The sequence below is a fragment of the Macaca thibetana genome, chromosome 9, assembly GCF_024542745.1.
Source record: "Macaca thibetana thibetana isolate TM-01 chromosome 9, ASM2454274v1, whole genome shotgun sequence".
NCBI classification, from domain to species: domain Eukaryota; kingdom Metazoa; phylum Chordata; class Mammalia; order Primates; family Cercopithecidae; genus Macaca; species Macaca thibetana.
In genome coordinates, this window is record NC_065586.1 from 17,972,994 (window position 1) to 17,987,680 (window position 14,687).

Consider the following 14,687-nt stretch of genomic DNA (forward strand, 5'->3'; position numbering starts at 1 on the left):
AGGACAGGCCTGTTGGTTACCTCTGGGATCAGCATCCCAGAGAAATGCAGAGTGGCTACTGGCCCTAGTGCCCAGGTGGAGGTGGGGTGGCTGTGTCTGGGTCCCAGGTCAGTTGGCTTTGCCCAGCAAGGTGTTGATGGAAGTGAGGCCTGTAGTCTGTCTGCTCCTCAGCACTGTGGTTGCAAGAGAGCCTGGCTTCCCTTCTTGGTGCAGCTAAGACAGCTGGTGCCATGGTGTTCAGGAATCTAAAGCCCTTGAGGTTCCTCATGGGCCTGAACAGCGGCTCTGCCCAGACTCCATGTAGCTCTCCATGTCAGTCTGGAGGACCTGAGGGGAGGCCAGGGGGATCTCCTGTGCCCAGGATTGCAAAGGTCCATGGAAGAAGTGTGGGTCCCCAGGCACTCTTGCTCACTTAATGTTCCCCTTGGTGGGGACCCTGCCTTGGCTCCACTTCATCCCTAGTGGGCAGCTATCCTTTCTCACTCTTCTCCACTCTAAATGGCTCTCATTACTTACTTGATGATTCTAAACATGTTCTCCTGGATGATCTAGTTGAGGAGCTAGTCTTTACTTGCCACTCTATGTCTTCTCTGTCAGAGAACCACAAACTAGCTACTTCTAGTGAGCCATCTTGACCCAAAATCCCTCTGTTCATTTCTGATGGACGAATGCTAAAGTCTTCAAATCTAGTTGTGAATAAATCTATTTTTCCTTGTAGTTCTATCCATTTTTGTCTCACATATTTTAATACTGTCTTGTTACATACATACACATTAAGGATTTTATGTTTTCCTGGAGTATTAAATCGTTTTTTCATTATGTAATACACCATGTATCCTTCATAACTATCCTTGCTCTGAACTCTGCTCAGTCCAAAATTTAAGATCGCTACAACCACTTATATACCTTTCTCCAACCCTTTACTTACAATCTATATTTTCTTTTTATTTAAAGCATGTTTCTTATAGATGGCATGTAGTTGGGTCTCGTTTCTTGATGCACTCTTATAATCTCTGTCTTTTAATTGGTATATTTAGATAATTGTTATAGTGACTGCTTAGTTGAATCAATATCTACCATATTTGTTACTGTTTATTATTCATTACCTTTGTTGTCTGTTGCTGTCTTTGTCTTTCCCACTTTTTTTTGCCTTTTGGTTTCTAATGAAGCATTTTACATGGTTCTATTTTCTCTTATTTTTAGCATATAAATCATGCTTCTTTTAAAATTTATTTTAGTGGTTGTGCTAGAGTTGCACTATACATTTACAACTAATCCAAGTCTATTTTCAAATAATATGCTACTTCACAAGCAGTGCAAGTACCTTGTATAAAATATCTCTAATTCTTCCCTCCTGTCTCTTGGATCACATATTCATTCATTTCACTTATACATGAGCATACATAATTGAATCCAATATTGTAATTATTAACAACTGTAATCTGTTAGATCAACTAAGAATAAGAAAAATAAAGGTTTTAATTTACTTTCCCTTATTCGTTCTCAAGTGCTATTCTTTTTTATGTAGATCTAAGTTTTTGACCAGTATCATTTCCCTTCTCTCTGAAGAATTTTTAACATTTCTCATAAGGCATAGCTACTGGTAACAAACAAATTCCCTCTATTTTTGTTTTCTGAGAGAGTCTTTATTTCTCCTTCACTTTTGAAATATAATTTAGTAGGGTGCAGGATTTTTAGGTGGGTGGTTTTTTTCTCTTAACATTTTAAATATTTAGTTTAGTTTAAATATTTTAGTTCACTTGAATATTTAGTTAAATATTTAAGTTCTTGCTTGCACAGTTTCCGAGAAGTCAGATGCTTCTCATCTTTGCTTCTTTAAAGGTGAGATATATTTTTCATCTGGTTTCTTTCAAGGTTTTCTGAAGTTTAAAGATGATATGCATAGATATAGGGTTTTTTTAAAGCATATCTCCTGCTTGATGTTCTTTGAGCTTCCTATATTTATAATTTGGCATTTGACATTAATTTGGAGAAATTCTCAGTATTGTTTCAAATATTCCTTCTGGTGTTTTTGCCTCTTTCTCCTCTTTCTAATATGTTATGCCTTTTGCAGTTGTCCCAAAGTTCTTGGATATTCTGTTCAGAGTTTTCTTTTTTCAGTCCTTTTTTTCTCTTTGGCTTTCTGTTTTTCAAGTTTGTTTTGTAAAATCCTCAAGATCAAAGATTCTCTCTTTAACCATGTCTAATCTACTAATTAGCTCGTCAAAGACATTCTTCATTTTTGTTACAGTGTTTTTAATCTCTAGCATTTATTTTTTATTTTTCTAATAATTTCCATTTTTCTGCTTACATTTTCCTTCTGTTTTTGAATACTGTCTCGTTTTTTATTAAATTCCTTAACATACTAATCATAGTATTTTAAAACGCCTGGTCCAATCATTTCAACATTTCTATTACATCTGATTTTGATTCTGATGGTTGTTCAGTTTCTTTAAACTGTTTTTTGCCTTTTAACATGTCCTGTAGTTTGAAAGGTAGACATGTTGTACTGAGTGAACAGAATTGTGCTAAATAGGCCATTAGTAATGTGGTACTAAGGAATACATATGGGAAGGGGAAGGCTCTATAGTCCTTTGGTAGATCTCAGTCTTTTAGTAAGCCTGTGCCTTGGACTATGAACTTCATTAGTGTTTCTCATTATCTCTTCCCCCAAGTAAGACAGGATGGCTAGAAATGGCTAAAATTTGGTATTTTCCTTCCACAGGTAGATTAGGCTTTGATAAAACCCCAACAAGTTAGGCTCTGGTTAACCAGTTTCTCCTGAGGGAAGATCTTGTTAAGAGCAGAATGCTCTGGTATATTTCAAAATGATTATTTTCCCTCTCCCCCTACCAGAAGTATAAGAAGATTTTTCTCCAGTTTTCACTGTGAGAACCTGTGGAGCTCCTGGAGGTAAAACTCACAAAATCTAGGGGCCTTCTATGATTGGGTCTTCTGGAATTTTAAACTCAGAGTTGTCCAGGCTGAGCTTTCAGCAATTCATTCTTTACAGTCAGATTTTCTTAACCTTCCACTGACTGGTTCTAGCAGAGGTTTCTGCTACTTGGCTTTTGCTCTGGTAAGTTGTGATTGTCTAAGTCTACCTGCTGTCTCTCTAATGTCTGAGACAGTGTGTACCTTTCTCTGATGCATCTAAAAAGACTTGTTGATTTTTCAGTTGATCAGCTTTACTTGTTAGGATAGAGTGGCAATTGCTCATTTGTAAGCCAAATGGTGACTTGCACCATCAGTTCCATTTTGTTCTTAAATGCTTGCCTTCTGCAAGGACAAACTAAGCCATTTACAAATGGGCTGGAGTTAGCGACTCCCACAGAATGTGTGTTCCTCCAGAAATTAAGCATATTTAGAATGCCCTCAGGAGAAGTTTTTGAGTTTTCTTCTTTATCACATTTCTTAGAAACAAACATGGTTCTGCTTATCAAATGCAAATATATACCTGCCTCCGTGTGCACAATGACTTTTAGGACCCCTCTTGGAAACAGATGTCATACGTCAGTTAAGTGAACTTTATGAATGGAGAAGCAAATCACTTCTAAACGTTCATAATGCCAGAAGTTATGCATTCCTGAGAGAGAAAAATACTTAAAGTACAACCTTACCTTCATGGGAGACGTCTCTAAATGTCATCAGTAAATGAATATTGTTTCTATATTTGAATTGCAAATTTTATCAATGAAAGCTCTTTGACATCTTTATCTTGGAAGCGTTGGAGGCTGATCTTTCTTCTTCAGTGTGTATATTTATGAATCATGAATAAAGGTAAATGTTGAAATATTTGATAATGGGTCTTTAGTGATGCCAACAGGAAACCAGTTTCAGATTACGATGGAAATGGAGAGTGAAGCCTTTGCTTGTCATGAGAGTCTGAAACTCAGATGTACAAGAAAGAGGGACAAAATACAAGTTCCAGAGGATGTGTTATAGATCATCCTTCTTTGTGACACGTTCTCCCAAGTTTACAGTTATCACATAGGACCAGATGCTGGTATTTTGTCTACTTTCTTTCCTGATGGTTCTCCTAATTTTCTTCATGAGTATTTATTTTAAAGCTTCGACTTGACTAGGAATGCAGTTTTAGGGATTGACTCAAGTTTAAAACATTTTCTTTCTTTTTTTTTTTTTTGAGATGGAGTCTTGCTCTGTCACCTAGGCTGGAGTGCAGTGGTGTGATCTTGGCTCACTGCAACCTCCACCTCCCGGGTTCAAGCAATCCTCCAGCCTCAGCCTCCCAAATAGCTGGGATTATAGGCACCTGCCGCCACGCCTGGCTAATTTTTGTGTTTTTCATAGAGATGGGATTTCACCATACTGGTCAGGCTGGTCTCAAACTACTGACCTCAGGTGATCCACCCGCCTCAGCCTCTCAAAGTGCTGGGATTACACGTGTGAGCCACCGCGCCCCACCAAAACATTTTCTTAATGTCACTTTCTAAAATGTTCAGAAATGCTACTTAGCAGTTAGCCATCATAAGTAGTTTTCAATTAGGTAACAACTTGTGGGGACCATTCTCTGTGGATAAGTCATAGTTTGTGGACTCGGCTTCATTTTAAGGCATTTCTTACCTGTGCCTTGATTCACAATTGAAAAAAGAACTCAACAATAGCAGACCAAAGGGATGCACTTTAGCTAAAGATTTTTTATTTCCAGAAAATTACAACTACTTGACTAACAACTCTTTGTATCTACTGATCTGGGTTGGACAACTTGTGAAACATAGTGGTAAGAAAGGAAGTTACTTCTCTACTTTAAGGTTTCCAAGTTTCTGGCAGAAATCTGAAGAAAATTTATCTTAGCACTACCTCTGCGCAAGACACTTTGCTAAAATGTCCTCCTTTTTCTCTGTACCTTTACGTCATTGTTAATATGCTCTATTCATCATTTTCCCTCCTCTACTCTTAGAGTATAAATCAAGATCAGTAAAATTGCCCAATAACAGGACTTAACTGCCCTGGAGGAAGACGGGATTTTTCTTTTGTTTTTGCAATTCAGGAGGGAAATGGTGGCATTCAAACTCTTGCCAGAAATTTTAAATTTCTAACAAAGAAATAAAATAAATACTCTTGAAAATTGATTCATATGAACCTTTATTTTCCTTCAAAATTTACTGGCTAAAATGATGGAAAAATATATACATGTATGGAGATTAAGAGAAGGTGGAAAGCTGTAATTAGATGTGGTTTGAGTTTTGGCATTTCATATTTGTAGCTCTTGGAAAGACTTTCTGTAGGACTCTCTGGTATTTGGTATCTAGGAGATATTATGGTTCATATGTTCATCCATAATCATACTAAAAAGAGCCAAGTATTGTCACAAAAGCAGGTTTAGCTGGGTCTCCCACCAAATTGATTTATGTGTGAACATGGAAAGTTCACATAGACCACCGAAATTGAAATTGAAACTTTTATATCAGGATGAGAATCTCATTAAACTTTTTTTGAAATGTTGATTTGCACTGTTTGTCCATATCTATGAGCTTGCAAACTTAGTTGCAAACTTAGTCTTTTCTTTTCTTTCTTTCTTTTTTTTTATTTGAGACGGAGTCTCGCTCTGTCGCCCAGGCTGGAGTGCAGTGGCGCCTCCCAGGTTCACGCCATTCTCCTGCCTCAGCTTCCTGAGTTGCTGGAACCACAGGCGCCCACCACTACACCCAGTCAATTTTTTTGTATTTTTTTTAGTAGAGACGGAGTTTCACTGTGTTAGTCAGGATAGTCTCCATCTCCTGACCTCGTGATCCGCCCGCCTCAGCCTCCCAAAGTGCTAGGATTACAGGCATGAGCCACTGCACCCAGCCAAGTCTTTTCAAACACATATTGTCTGCCTTGAAAACATAGAACCAGTACTGTGATATCTTTTACAACAAAGGCAGCATAATAGCATAATAGAAAAAATATATATATATATGTGTATATATATATATTTTGAAACGGAGTCTCACTCTTGTCACCTAGCCTGGAGTGCAGTGGCACAGTCTTGGCTCACTGCAACCTCTGCCCCCCAGGTTTAAATGATTCTCCTGCCTCAGCCTTTCAAGTAGCTGGGATGACTGGCACCTGCCACCATGCCTGGCTAATTTTTGTGTTTATTATTTAATAGAGTATGAGTTTTACCATGTTGGCCAGGCTGGTCTCGAACTCTTGACCTCAAATGATCTGCCAGCCTAGGCCACCCAAAATGCTGGGATTACAGGTATGAGCCACCGTGCCCGGCCTAAAAATTATTATAGATTGTACATTTTTCCAAAATTTTTTGGACCATTTAATTTTCATCCTCTTGAATTACCTGTTTAGTATCTTTTGCCTAATTTTCTGTTGGTGTGTTTGCTGTTATTGTTTATTGATTTATTAAGTGTTAATTATTGATTATTGATAACTAATTCATTATTGATTGCATCATGTATTTTATCAAATTTTCATTAAGTGCAGTGACACTTTTATGCCTAATGGGACGTTTCTGCCATTGACATTTTCCATTTTTTTCTAATTAGACCAATTTGCCCTTGGTCATAATAGACAAGGATGAATTTCAGATAGAAAGGGTGAATTTCAGATAGAGAGTTGTTCTTTGCAGTTATTTGTATGTTCACTACAGTTACGGGGAGACCTGGTTTCTTGTCCTCCTTCTGACATCACAACAATGTGACTGTGGGTGAGCTGTTATCCTCTCTGAGCTAATGTTTCTTCAAAACTGAGAGGAGTGAATAGTTTTATCACTTGCAGGATTATGAGAAGTAAAAGGGGGAAAAATATATAAGAAAGGATGTGATAAATAGATGTAAATGAAAGGCAAATAAGTATCACATAAGACTTTGTAGCCAGAACAACCTGAAAGACCTGGCAGGAAAGAAGTGCTGCTAGAAGGCACAGCTAGGCCAGGTGCGGTGGCTCACACCTGTAATCCCAGCACTTTGGGAGGCCGAGGTGGGTGGATTGCGAGGTCAGGAGATGGACACCATCCTGGCCAACATGATGAAACCCCATCTCTACTAAAATACAAAAAATTAGCCAGGCATAGTGGTGCGTGCCTGTAGTCCCAGCTACTTGGGAGGCTGAGGCAGGGGAATTGCTTGAACCCGGCAGGTGGAGATTGCAGTGAGCCAAGATCGCACCACTGCACTCCAGCCTGGTGACAGAGTGAGACTACCATCTCAGAAAAAAAAAAAAGAAGAAGGCACAGCTAACTGTATGGCAAGTTATAGGGTCCATTATTTGGATTTAAAAAAAAATACAGGAGCCTGTTGCAACTCCTGAAGACATTGGATTCCATGTAAATGTTGCCTCTGGAGTTGTGAAAATATTCATGATGTTTTCTGGTGGATAATGCTGTCATCTATATACAAGAATAAAGAATTCTTGATTTTCTCACTGGGAGTAGGGTCACTGACTCTCATAAAAGATACATTCAATTTGATAGGTATTAAACCCTCCAAGCAAGCAGCAGGTTTATAAGCTTTGGCTAGTGAGAAAAATAATAGATTGAACAATTGTTTTAAAAATTTGGGACAATTTTGTAATCCCAGCACTTTGGGAGGCCAAGGTGGGCAGATCACCTGAGGTCAGGAGTCAAGACCAGCTTGGCTAACATTGTGAAACCCAGTCTCCACTAAAAACACAAAAATTAGCCAGGTGTGGTGGCATGTGCCTGTAATCCCAGCTACTTGGGAGGCTGAGGCAGGAGAATTGCTTGAACCTGGGAGGTGGGGAGGTTGCAGTGAGCTGAGATCATGCCACTGCACTCCAGCCTGGGCGAGAAGAGTGAAGCTCTGTCTCAAAAATAAGTAAATAAATAAATAAATAAATAAATAAATAAAAATAATGGGACATTTTTTGAATTTAGTCAAAACAGAAACAGCTTGAAATTCTGCTATAATTTCCAAGATATTAATTCTAGCTCTGTGCTTTTGTACCTAAAACATTTTGGTGATTAAATCGACCCTAATCTAGGGTCTACTTCTCCCCAGCCAAAGACCCTTCCTGGAAGTGTGAGGCAAAGATGGAAATTCAAAACTGAGCTTTTCTAAAATGTAGGTTCATGAAGATACTGATGATTTGAAAATTCATCTCAAATTGTATCTCTTGAACCAGAACCATTTTTACTACCATGCTTCTATCTTGCCTGAAATATTTTTCTCTGTAATAATCCACCCGAAATAAGCATGATGGCTCAATAGATGACCTATACTTTATAAGTCATTGCCAACAAAACCTTTCCAGAAACCGCTTCTACTGTGTACTTTATCAAAGACTCACAACAGCCAGGTGGCAGTGGGGACAGAGATGGGATATGCTGTTAATTCAGCCATGTTTCATCAAAGATAATTAACAATCTTGTTTGAAAAATGAGGAGAAGGAGGAGGAGAGGGAACTACCCAAGGTCTTATTCCATATTTGGAAATTAGATTAATCAAAGTTTGAGCCTGTAAATGACCACAGAGGGTATAACTGCATCTCCTCACAGATGCAGTTTGAGATGCAGCTTACTGGGATAAAGGAAGGTGGTGGCCTATGTTGTCTGGCTTTGGAGAAAACTATTAAAAAATACTTAAAACTGTTGAGAAGCAAAGGTATTGGGGCTGAGTGCAGTGGCTTGTGCCTGTAATTCCAACACTTTGGAAGGCTGAGGCGGGAAGATCAGTTGAGCCCCAGTGTTTGAGATCAGCCTGGGCAACATAGCAAGAGATCGTCTCTACTGAAAATTTTAAAATTAGCTGGGTAGGGTAGTGTGCACCTACAGTTTTAGCTACTCAGGAGGCTGAAGTGGAAGGATTGCTTGATCCCAAGAGTTCAAGGCTACAGTGAGCTATGATCACATCACTGCACTCTAGCCTGGGCAACCGTGAGACCCTGAATCAAAAAAAAAAAAGAAAGAAAAAAAAAGTATTGGAAAATTCCAATGCATGTACCTTGTTAATCCCTCAAGAGTACCATCAAATGCAAGCTCTTTGAGAACAAATATTATTTCTTCCCTACACATATAAGCCTTAATATAACCTAGAATTCTGCCATGTCCACTGTGGATGTTGAATTAATATCAAGGCATTTAGAAACCAAAACACTGTGAATGTTGAGCTAATATCAAGGCATTTACTAAATGAAAGATACTCATTCACTACATAGGAAGAAATGGGGAAAGTTCATCATAAATCCATTGTTAACTGTATGAGCAACTTGTAACAATTACATCTAGTTCAAACATTAAATAAATGGAATTTAAAGCATATATGTAATATATAAAACATAAAATCAAATGTTTCAGCTGCTTCTTGCCAAGGCATTTTGCTACAAAATTGAAAATATAGACTATGTTTTATCCACATTCCATAGATTTTCCAAAATGTCATTTTGAATTTATAATTGATGAATTAGATAAGATTTTTCTAATGTATAGGATGTTTAAACATGGCATAAAGACATGAAAAGGGCATATAATTTGTTTAAAATGGTCCACCCAGGAGAGCAGTTCTGGAACCTACTTTGTCGTTGAGTCCATTGCTGCATGCTGGGATGTGAGATGGCGGGTCATAGTAAACCACACTCATGCCATTGAAGTAACTACCTAAGATGAAGAAATATCTCAAACAGAGCATTTAGGATGCTCCTTTCCATGTACTTAAAAATGTGTCAACCTGGCCGGGCATGGTGGCTCATGCCTGTAATCCCAGCACTTTTGGAGGCCAAGGCAGGTGGATCACCTGAGGTCAGGAGTTCAAGACCAGCCTGGCCAACATGACAAAACCCTGTCTCTACTAAAAATACAAAGTTAGCCAAGCATGGTGGTGGATGCCTATAGTCCCAGCTACTCGGGAGGCTGAGGCAGGAGAATCGCCAGAACCCGGGAGGCAGAGGTTGCAGTGAGCCGAGATCATGCCACTGTACTAGGAGACAAGAGTGAAACTCCATCTCAAAAAAAAAAAAAAAAAAGGGTCAAACCATTTTCTATTGCCATAAACCTAAAGTCCGTGGTCATTCATTTGAACCATAAAATCATGTGAGTCGTTCTCTACTGGAAGTGATTTTTATCCCCCAGGGAACATTTGACCATGTCTGGAGGCATTTTTGGTTGTCATGATTGGGGGCAGAGGTACAGCTGACATCTAGTAGGAGCCAGAGATACTGCTACACATCCTCTAATGGACAGGAGAGGGGTCTCACAAAAAAGGATTATCTGGTCCAAAATGGCAAGATTGAGTTAAATCTCCAGTCCTTGTTGACCCGAGCCTGTGCCCCAATAGAAACGACTGTGTAATGAAAGAGGTATGCTTGCTCTGACCTCAGGGTGAGGGCTTTGAAATAATTTGAGACAAATACACCTTGGGGCACTTCACATACATGCTTGAGTGAACCTTTCCCTCTTAATGGTGTTAGGGCATTTCACAAACATGAAATAGTTGTCATGTGTTTCTCTGAGAATAAAATATAGCCACAGGACAGCCTGGTCAACACAGTGAAACTCTGTCTTTACCAAAACACACAAAAAATCAGCCGAGTGTGGCGGCACATGCCTGTAGTCCTAGCTACTCAGGAGGCTGAGGTAGGAGAATCGCTTGAACCCGGGAGGCAGACGTTGTGGTGAGCCAAGATCCTGCCACTGCACTCCAGCCTGGGTGACAGAGTGAAACTCTGTCTCAAAAAAATAAATTATATATATAGAGATATATATATACACATAAACACACATCATATATATGTGTATATATGTATATATGTGTGTATATATATGTGTGTGTGTATGTTTATATATATATAGCCACAGGGGATAATGTCCTCACTGTTCTAAAGATCAGGAAGACCTTAGTCATCCCTCTCTCTCCTTTTCTTCCTCCCTTCCTTCCTCCCTTCCCCCCATATATATGTATATATGCTTGGTCATATATACATATATGCCTTACGTCAACCCGTGCATATAGTAGTTTTATAAACCTAAAAGAACAGTCCAAAATAATACCTTTCGTGCATTATCTACTTCACATTTAAACATTTTCTGAAAAGTAAGAGTTGGGCTTGTTTTTGGTTGGCAACTATGTCATTTTAAGACTTCTGCCAAAGGCCAGGTGCAGTGGTTCATGCCTATAATCCCCAGCACTTTGGGAGGCTGCAACAGGCAGGCTGCTTGAGCCCAGGAGCTCGAGACCAGTCTGGGCAACATAGGGAAACCCCATCTCTACAAAAAATGCAAACATTAGCTGGTCGCGGTGGCTCGCACCTGGAAGGCTGAGGTGAGAGGATCGCTTGAGCCCAGGAGGTAGCAGTGAAATGTGATCACAGGCATTGCACTCCAGCCTGGGTGACAGAACAAAGACCCTGCCTCAAAAGAAAAGAAAAAAAAAAAAAAAAAAAAAAAGACTGCCAATTCTGGGATCCTCATAAGCACAATCAAATGGCTTAATTTTAGCTTACATTTCCAAGTCATGGTAGAGTAGGTATTCAGCATTTTGTAACTGTTTTGGGAATTTTAAAGGTTATTAAGTTCTGAATAACAGTCGCTCATGTTTTCCCACCAAGCTTTTCCCAGCAGTTGAATATATCTGGATCTTATTCTGGTTTTTTATTCTTTTTTTAGCTTCCTGAAATGACTCATGTTCAAACACAACGACCCTGGATGATGTTTCTCCTGCAAAATTTTGGATTGATCCTAGGTTGGCTTTCTCTCCTACTCTTGGCTATATATGAGCAAAATATTAAAATATAAGTTGGGATCATCAACGTCTTTCAAAAATGCATTTATATAGTCTTTGTTTCTTTCATTGCACTCTATAGTGATTTTTAAATTAAGAATTTTTTATCTTAGGCAAAGTGTGTATCTTTCAATTCATTAACTTATTAATTTTATAATGCAGTTTTATTTTTGGAAACATATAAGTATCAGACTGTCCTTAATTGAAATTTTGTCTTTGGTTTCCAACACCGTGATGAAACTCTTGCTTTTTAAAAAGTAGTTGGTAAATTCTGCATGAATTCTAGTAAATTTTTTAAAAATAGACTGTTTCCCTAAGAAAGAATGTTTGTTTGTAGCATTTAAAGGGGACAGATGCCTGTTGGGATAAAATCAACTGCTACTTCTTTGATGTTAATTTTTTTTCCCTGTGCAATTATAAACTGTAAGCAAGTTAAGTGACAAGCAAATGTAATAAAGACTAGTTTTAATATGGTGGTTTTTATTACCTTCTGTTACTGGATGTCAGATTCTGAGTCATCTCTTAAAAACCCAATATATAGTTCGCCCACTGACTCTAGAGCGCTCATGAACAAGCCATCTTGGGAGGCCTAAAGGATAACATGTCAGCATTCTTCCATGTAAGTCGTCAAATGAAATCTGTTCCAGGCAAGGGGAGGTGGAAACATAAGATGAAGTTCAAAATTTTTAAAATAACAAAACTGGAGTCAGGCAGTAGATGAATGCCTAAACTCTCACAGATTTAACAGAGGATATTTATGGGAATAATCTCACTAACAAGTGAGATATATTTTATCTTCTTTCTGAGGAAACAGAATCCTGAACAGGATTTCAGTAGGTAAGTTCATGAAAACATGCAATTTACTGATAACCTAACGAAAGTATTAAAACAGAAAACAACACTGGCTTTAGTCATTTTTCTTAGAAAATGGATGCCTTATATTTTTCTTATTTTTTAAATGATATGTCTTGACAAGGGAAAAAAGTCCATTTTACTGCCGAAATGACTCATGGTGCTTAGTCAAAAACATCTATCTCTTACTCGCCAGTGGGTTTTTTTGTTTGTTTGTTTTTGCTTTTTGTTTGTTGTTGTTGTTGTTTTGCTATGCCCTACGCAAACACAATATTTTTTCTTCAACTACCTTTCTTTGATTTCAAAACGAGGTGGATTTCTTCTCCAGTTGTCTTTAGAGCTGAATTTAAGCAAGGGCCATGCATCATCATTGGATAGTGCAATCGTTCTAAAACTTTGGCACAAACAAGGATTAACCAGAATACTTACGTATGAAAAGCACAAATTGGCCAAGCATGGCGGTTCATGCCTGTAATCCCAATGCTTTTGGAGGCCGAGGCAGGAGGATCATTTGAGACCACCAGGAGTTTGAAACCAGCCTGGACAACATAGCAAGACCTCATCTCTACCAAAAAAAAAAAAAGTTAGCCAAGTGTGGTGGTGCATGCCTGTAGTCCTAGCTGCCAGGGAGGCTGAGGTGGGAGGATCATTTGAGCCCAGGAGTTCAAGGCTGCAGTGAGCTATGGTGGTACCTTTGTACTCTAGCCTCGGCAACAGAGCAAGATCCTATCTCAAGCACTAAACAAAAACACAGATTTGCTGGGCTCCATCCATCAATTCTGATTTTGTAGGTCTGGAGTGAGGCCCGTGACCTTGATTTTGAACCACTTCCACGTGACGCTGCTTCTGCTGGATGGGGTACCACTCAGTACCACTGGTGTGATAGACGTTGGGCCGACTTGGCTTCAAGAAAGTTTAGGCACACACCTCTGTTGCCCAAGAGTCAAGTCATGTGCTTTGGAGTAAGTAGGCTAATACGTCTACAAACCATGTGCTAGATGCGAGTTCCTGGGCTAAAACTCTCTTTTCTTTGTCTGCTTGCCATGGGACATCAGATCAATCCCAGGAATTACTGGATTAGGACTCCATGCAGCAGTTTCTCTCATATTCATATTTTCCCTAAAAGGTAAGCAGATTTGACACACAGAGCTTTGCCCTTTTTTTTTTAGAGGATAAACTGCAACTGAACAAAAATCTCTTTGTACAGGTCAGCATGGTGTGGAGGTCAAAATACTTGGCACTGTCTGTGTTTGGGTTTCTATGACTGGGTTCTGATTTTGACAGTAAGCTTTAATTTATGCCATTTTAATTAGAAAAGTTCTGATGGACGACTTTGTTCCAAGTTCAAGTTGGGAGTCATTTAGAGCTGGCTAAATTAAAATTTTTGGTATGAGCTGCTCACCTTCAAGTTAGAGTAAGTTAAATTTAACCCTCTGCTGAGGTTGGAAATAGGATGCAGAGAAGGTTAAAGGAAGTGAGCTGTCAGAAGGATTCAGAAGGACATCCTCAGGGGGTGTTTGCAGGCCTGTCACCAAAGAGCCTTTATTGTAAGCAGAAACCTGTGGTCATCTGCAGGAGTCATTTGAAGAGCAGTGTGCTGCCTTGGACCCTGAGGATACCTTTCTAGATCACCATCTCTCCCCTCCTCTGCCTTTTCACTGGTTTTGTGTTCTAAGTAGTTCAGGTTCCAGATAACAAACCCTAGCCTGAGATGGACCTCCAGCCACAAGCAGTCTTAGAATTGCTAGAAAATCACTATTCCTCAAAACTGAGTGGCAAGAATAAAAGGATGATGGGAACTATTTGCTTTCTAAATATGCACAGGGTCTAAATTTGACTCTCCATAGCGTCACTGCTTTAAGCTATCTAAGTTATGTGTTACTCACTGATCGGTGGGGTGAATGGTGTTTTCCTTGTAACCAGATTTCTCAATAGCATTCGGGTATTTATGTTTCCCAAGCTTAAACTTAGCATTCCACTGTATTTCCACTTGGTGATTGACTTGCCGTTGTTGTTTTCTTCACTGAACTAGAAATGCTTCTGGAGAAAAATCAAAGTGCATATCACACAGAAATCTTATGGGAACATCTATCACCCATAGACAAGGTCATCTTTAGGGACGGGGAATTGGCCCGTGTTTCT

The 14,687-nt window shown here is 39.1% G+C and overlaps 1 protein-coding gene across 3 annotated transcripts in view; it reads left to right on the forward strand.

Annotated features, from left to right (window-relative positions):
* SLC39A12 (solute carrier family 39 member 12) overlaps window positions 1-12,162 on the forward strand; it is an 80,823-nt gene extending 68,661 nt beyond the window's left edge. For all 3 annotated transcript variants that reach the window (XM_050805394.1, XM_050805395.1, XM_050805396.1), the window contains one exon: window positions 11,579-12,162. In XM_050805394.1, coding sequence (XP_050661351.1) covers window positions 11,579-11,707 — 129 coding nt within the window. In that variant the 3' untranslated portion in view covers window positions 11,708-12,162. The remainder of the gene's footprint in view (window positions 1-11,578) is intronic.
* The last annotated feature ends 2,525 nt before the right edge of the window (window positions 12,163-14,687 follow it).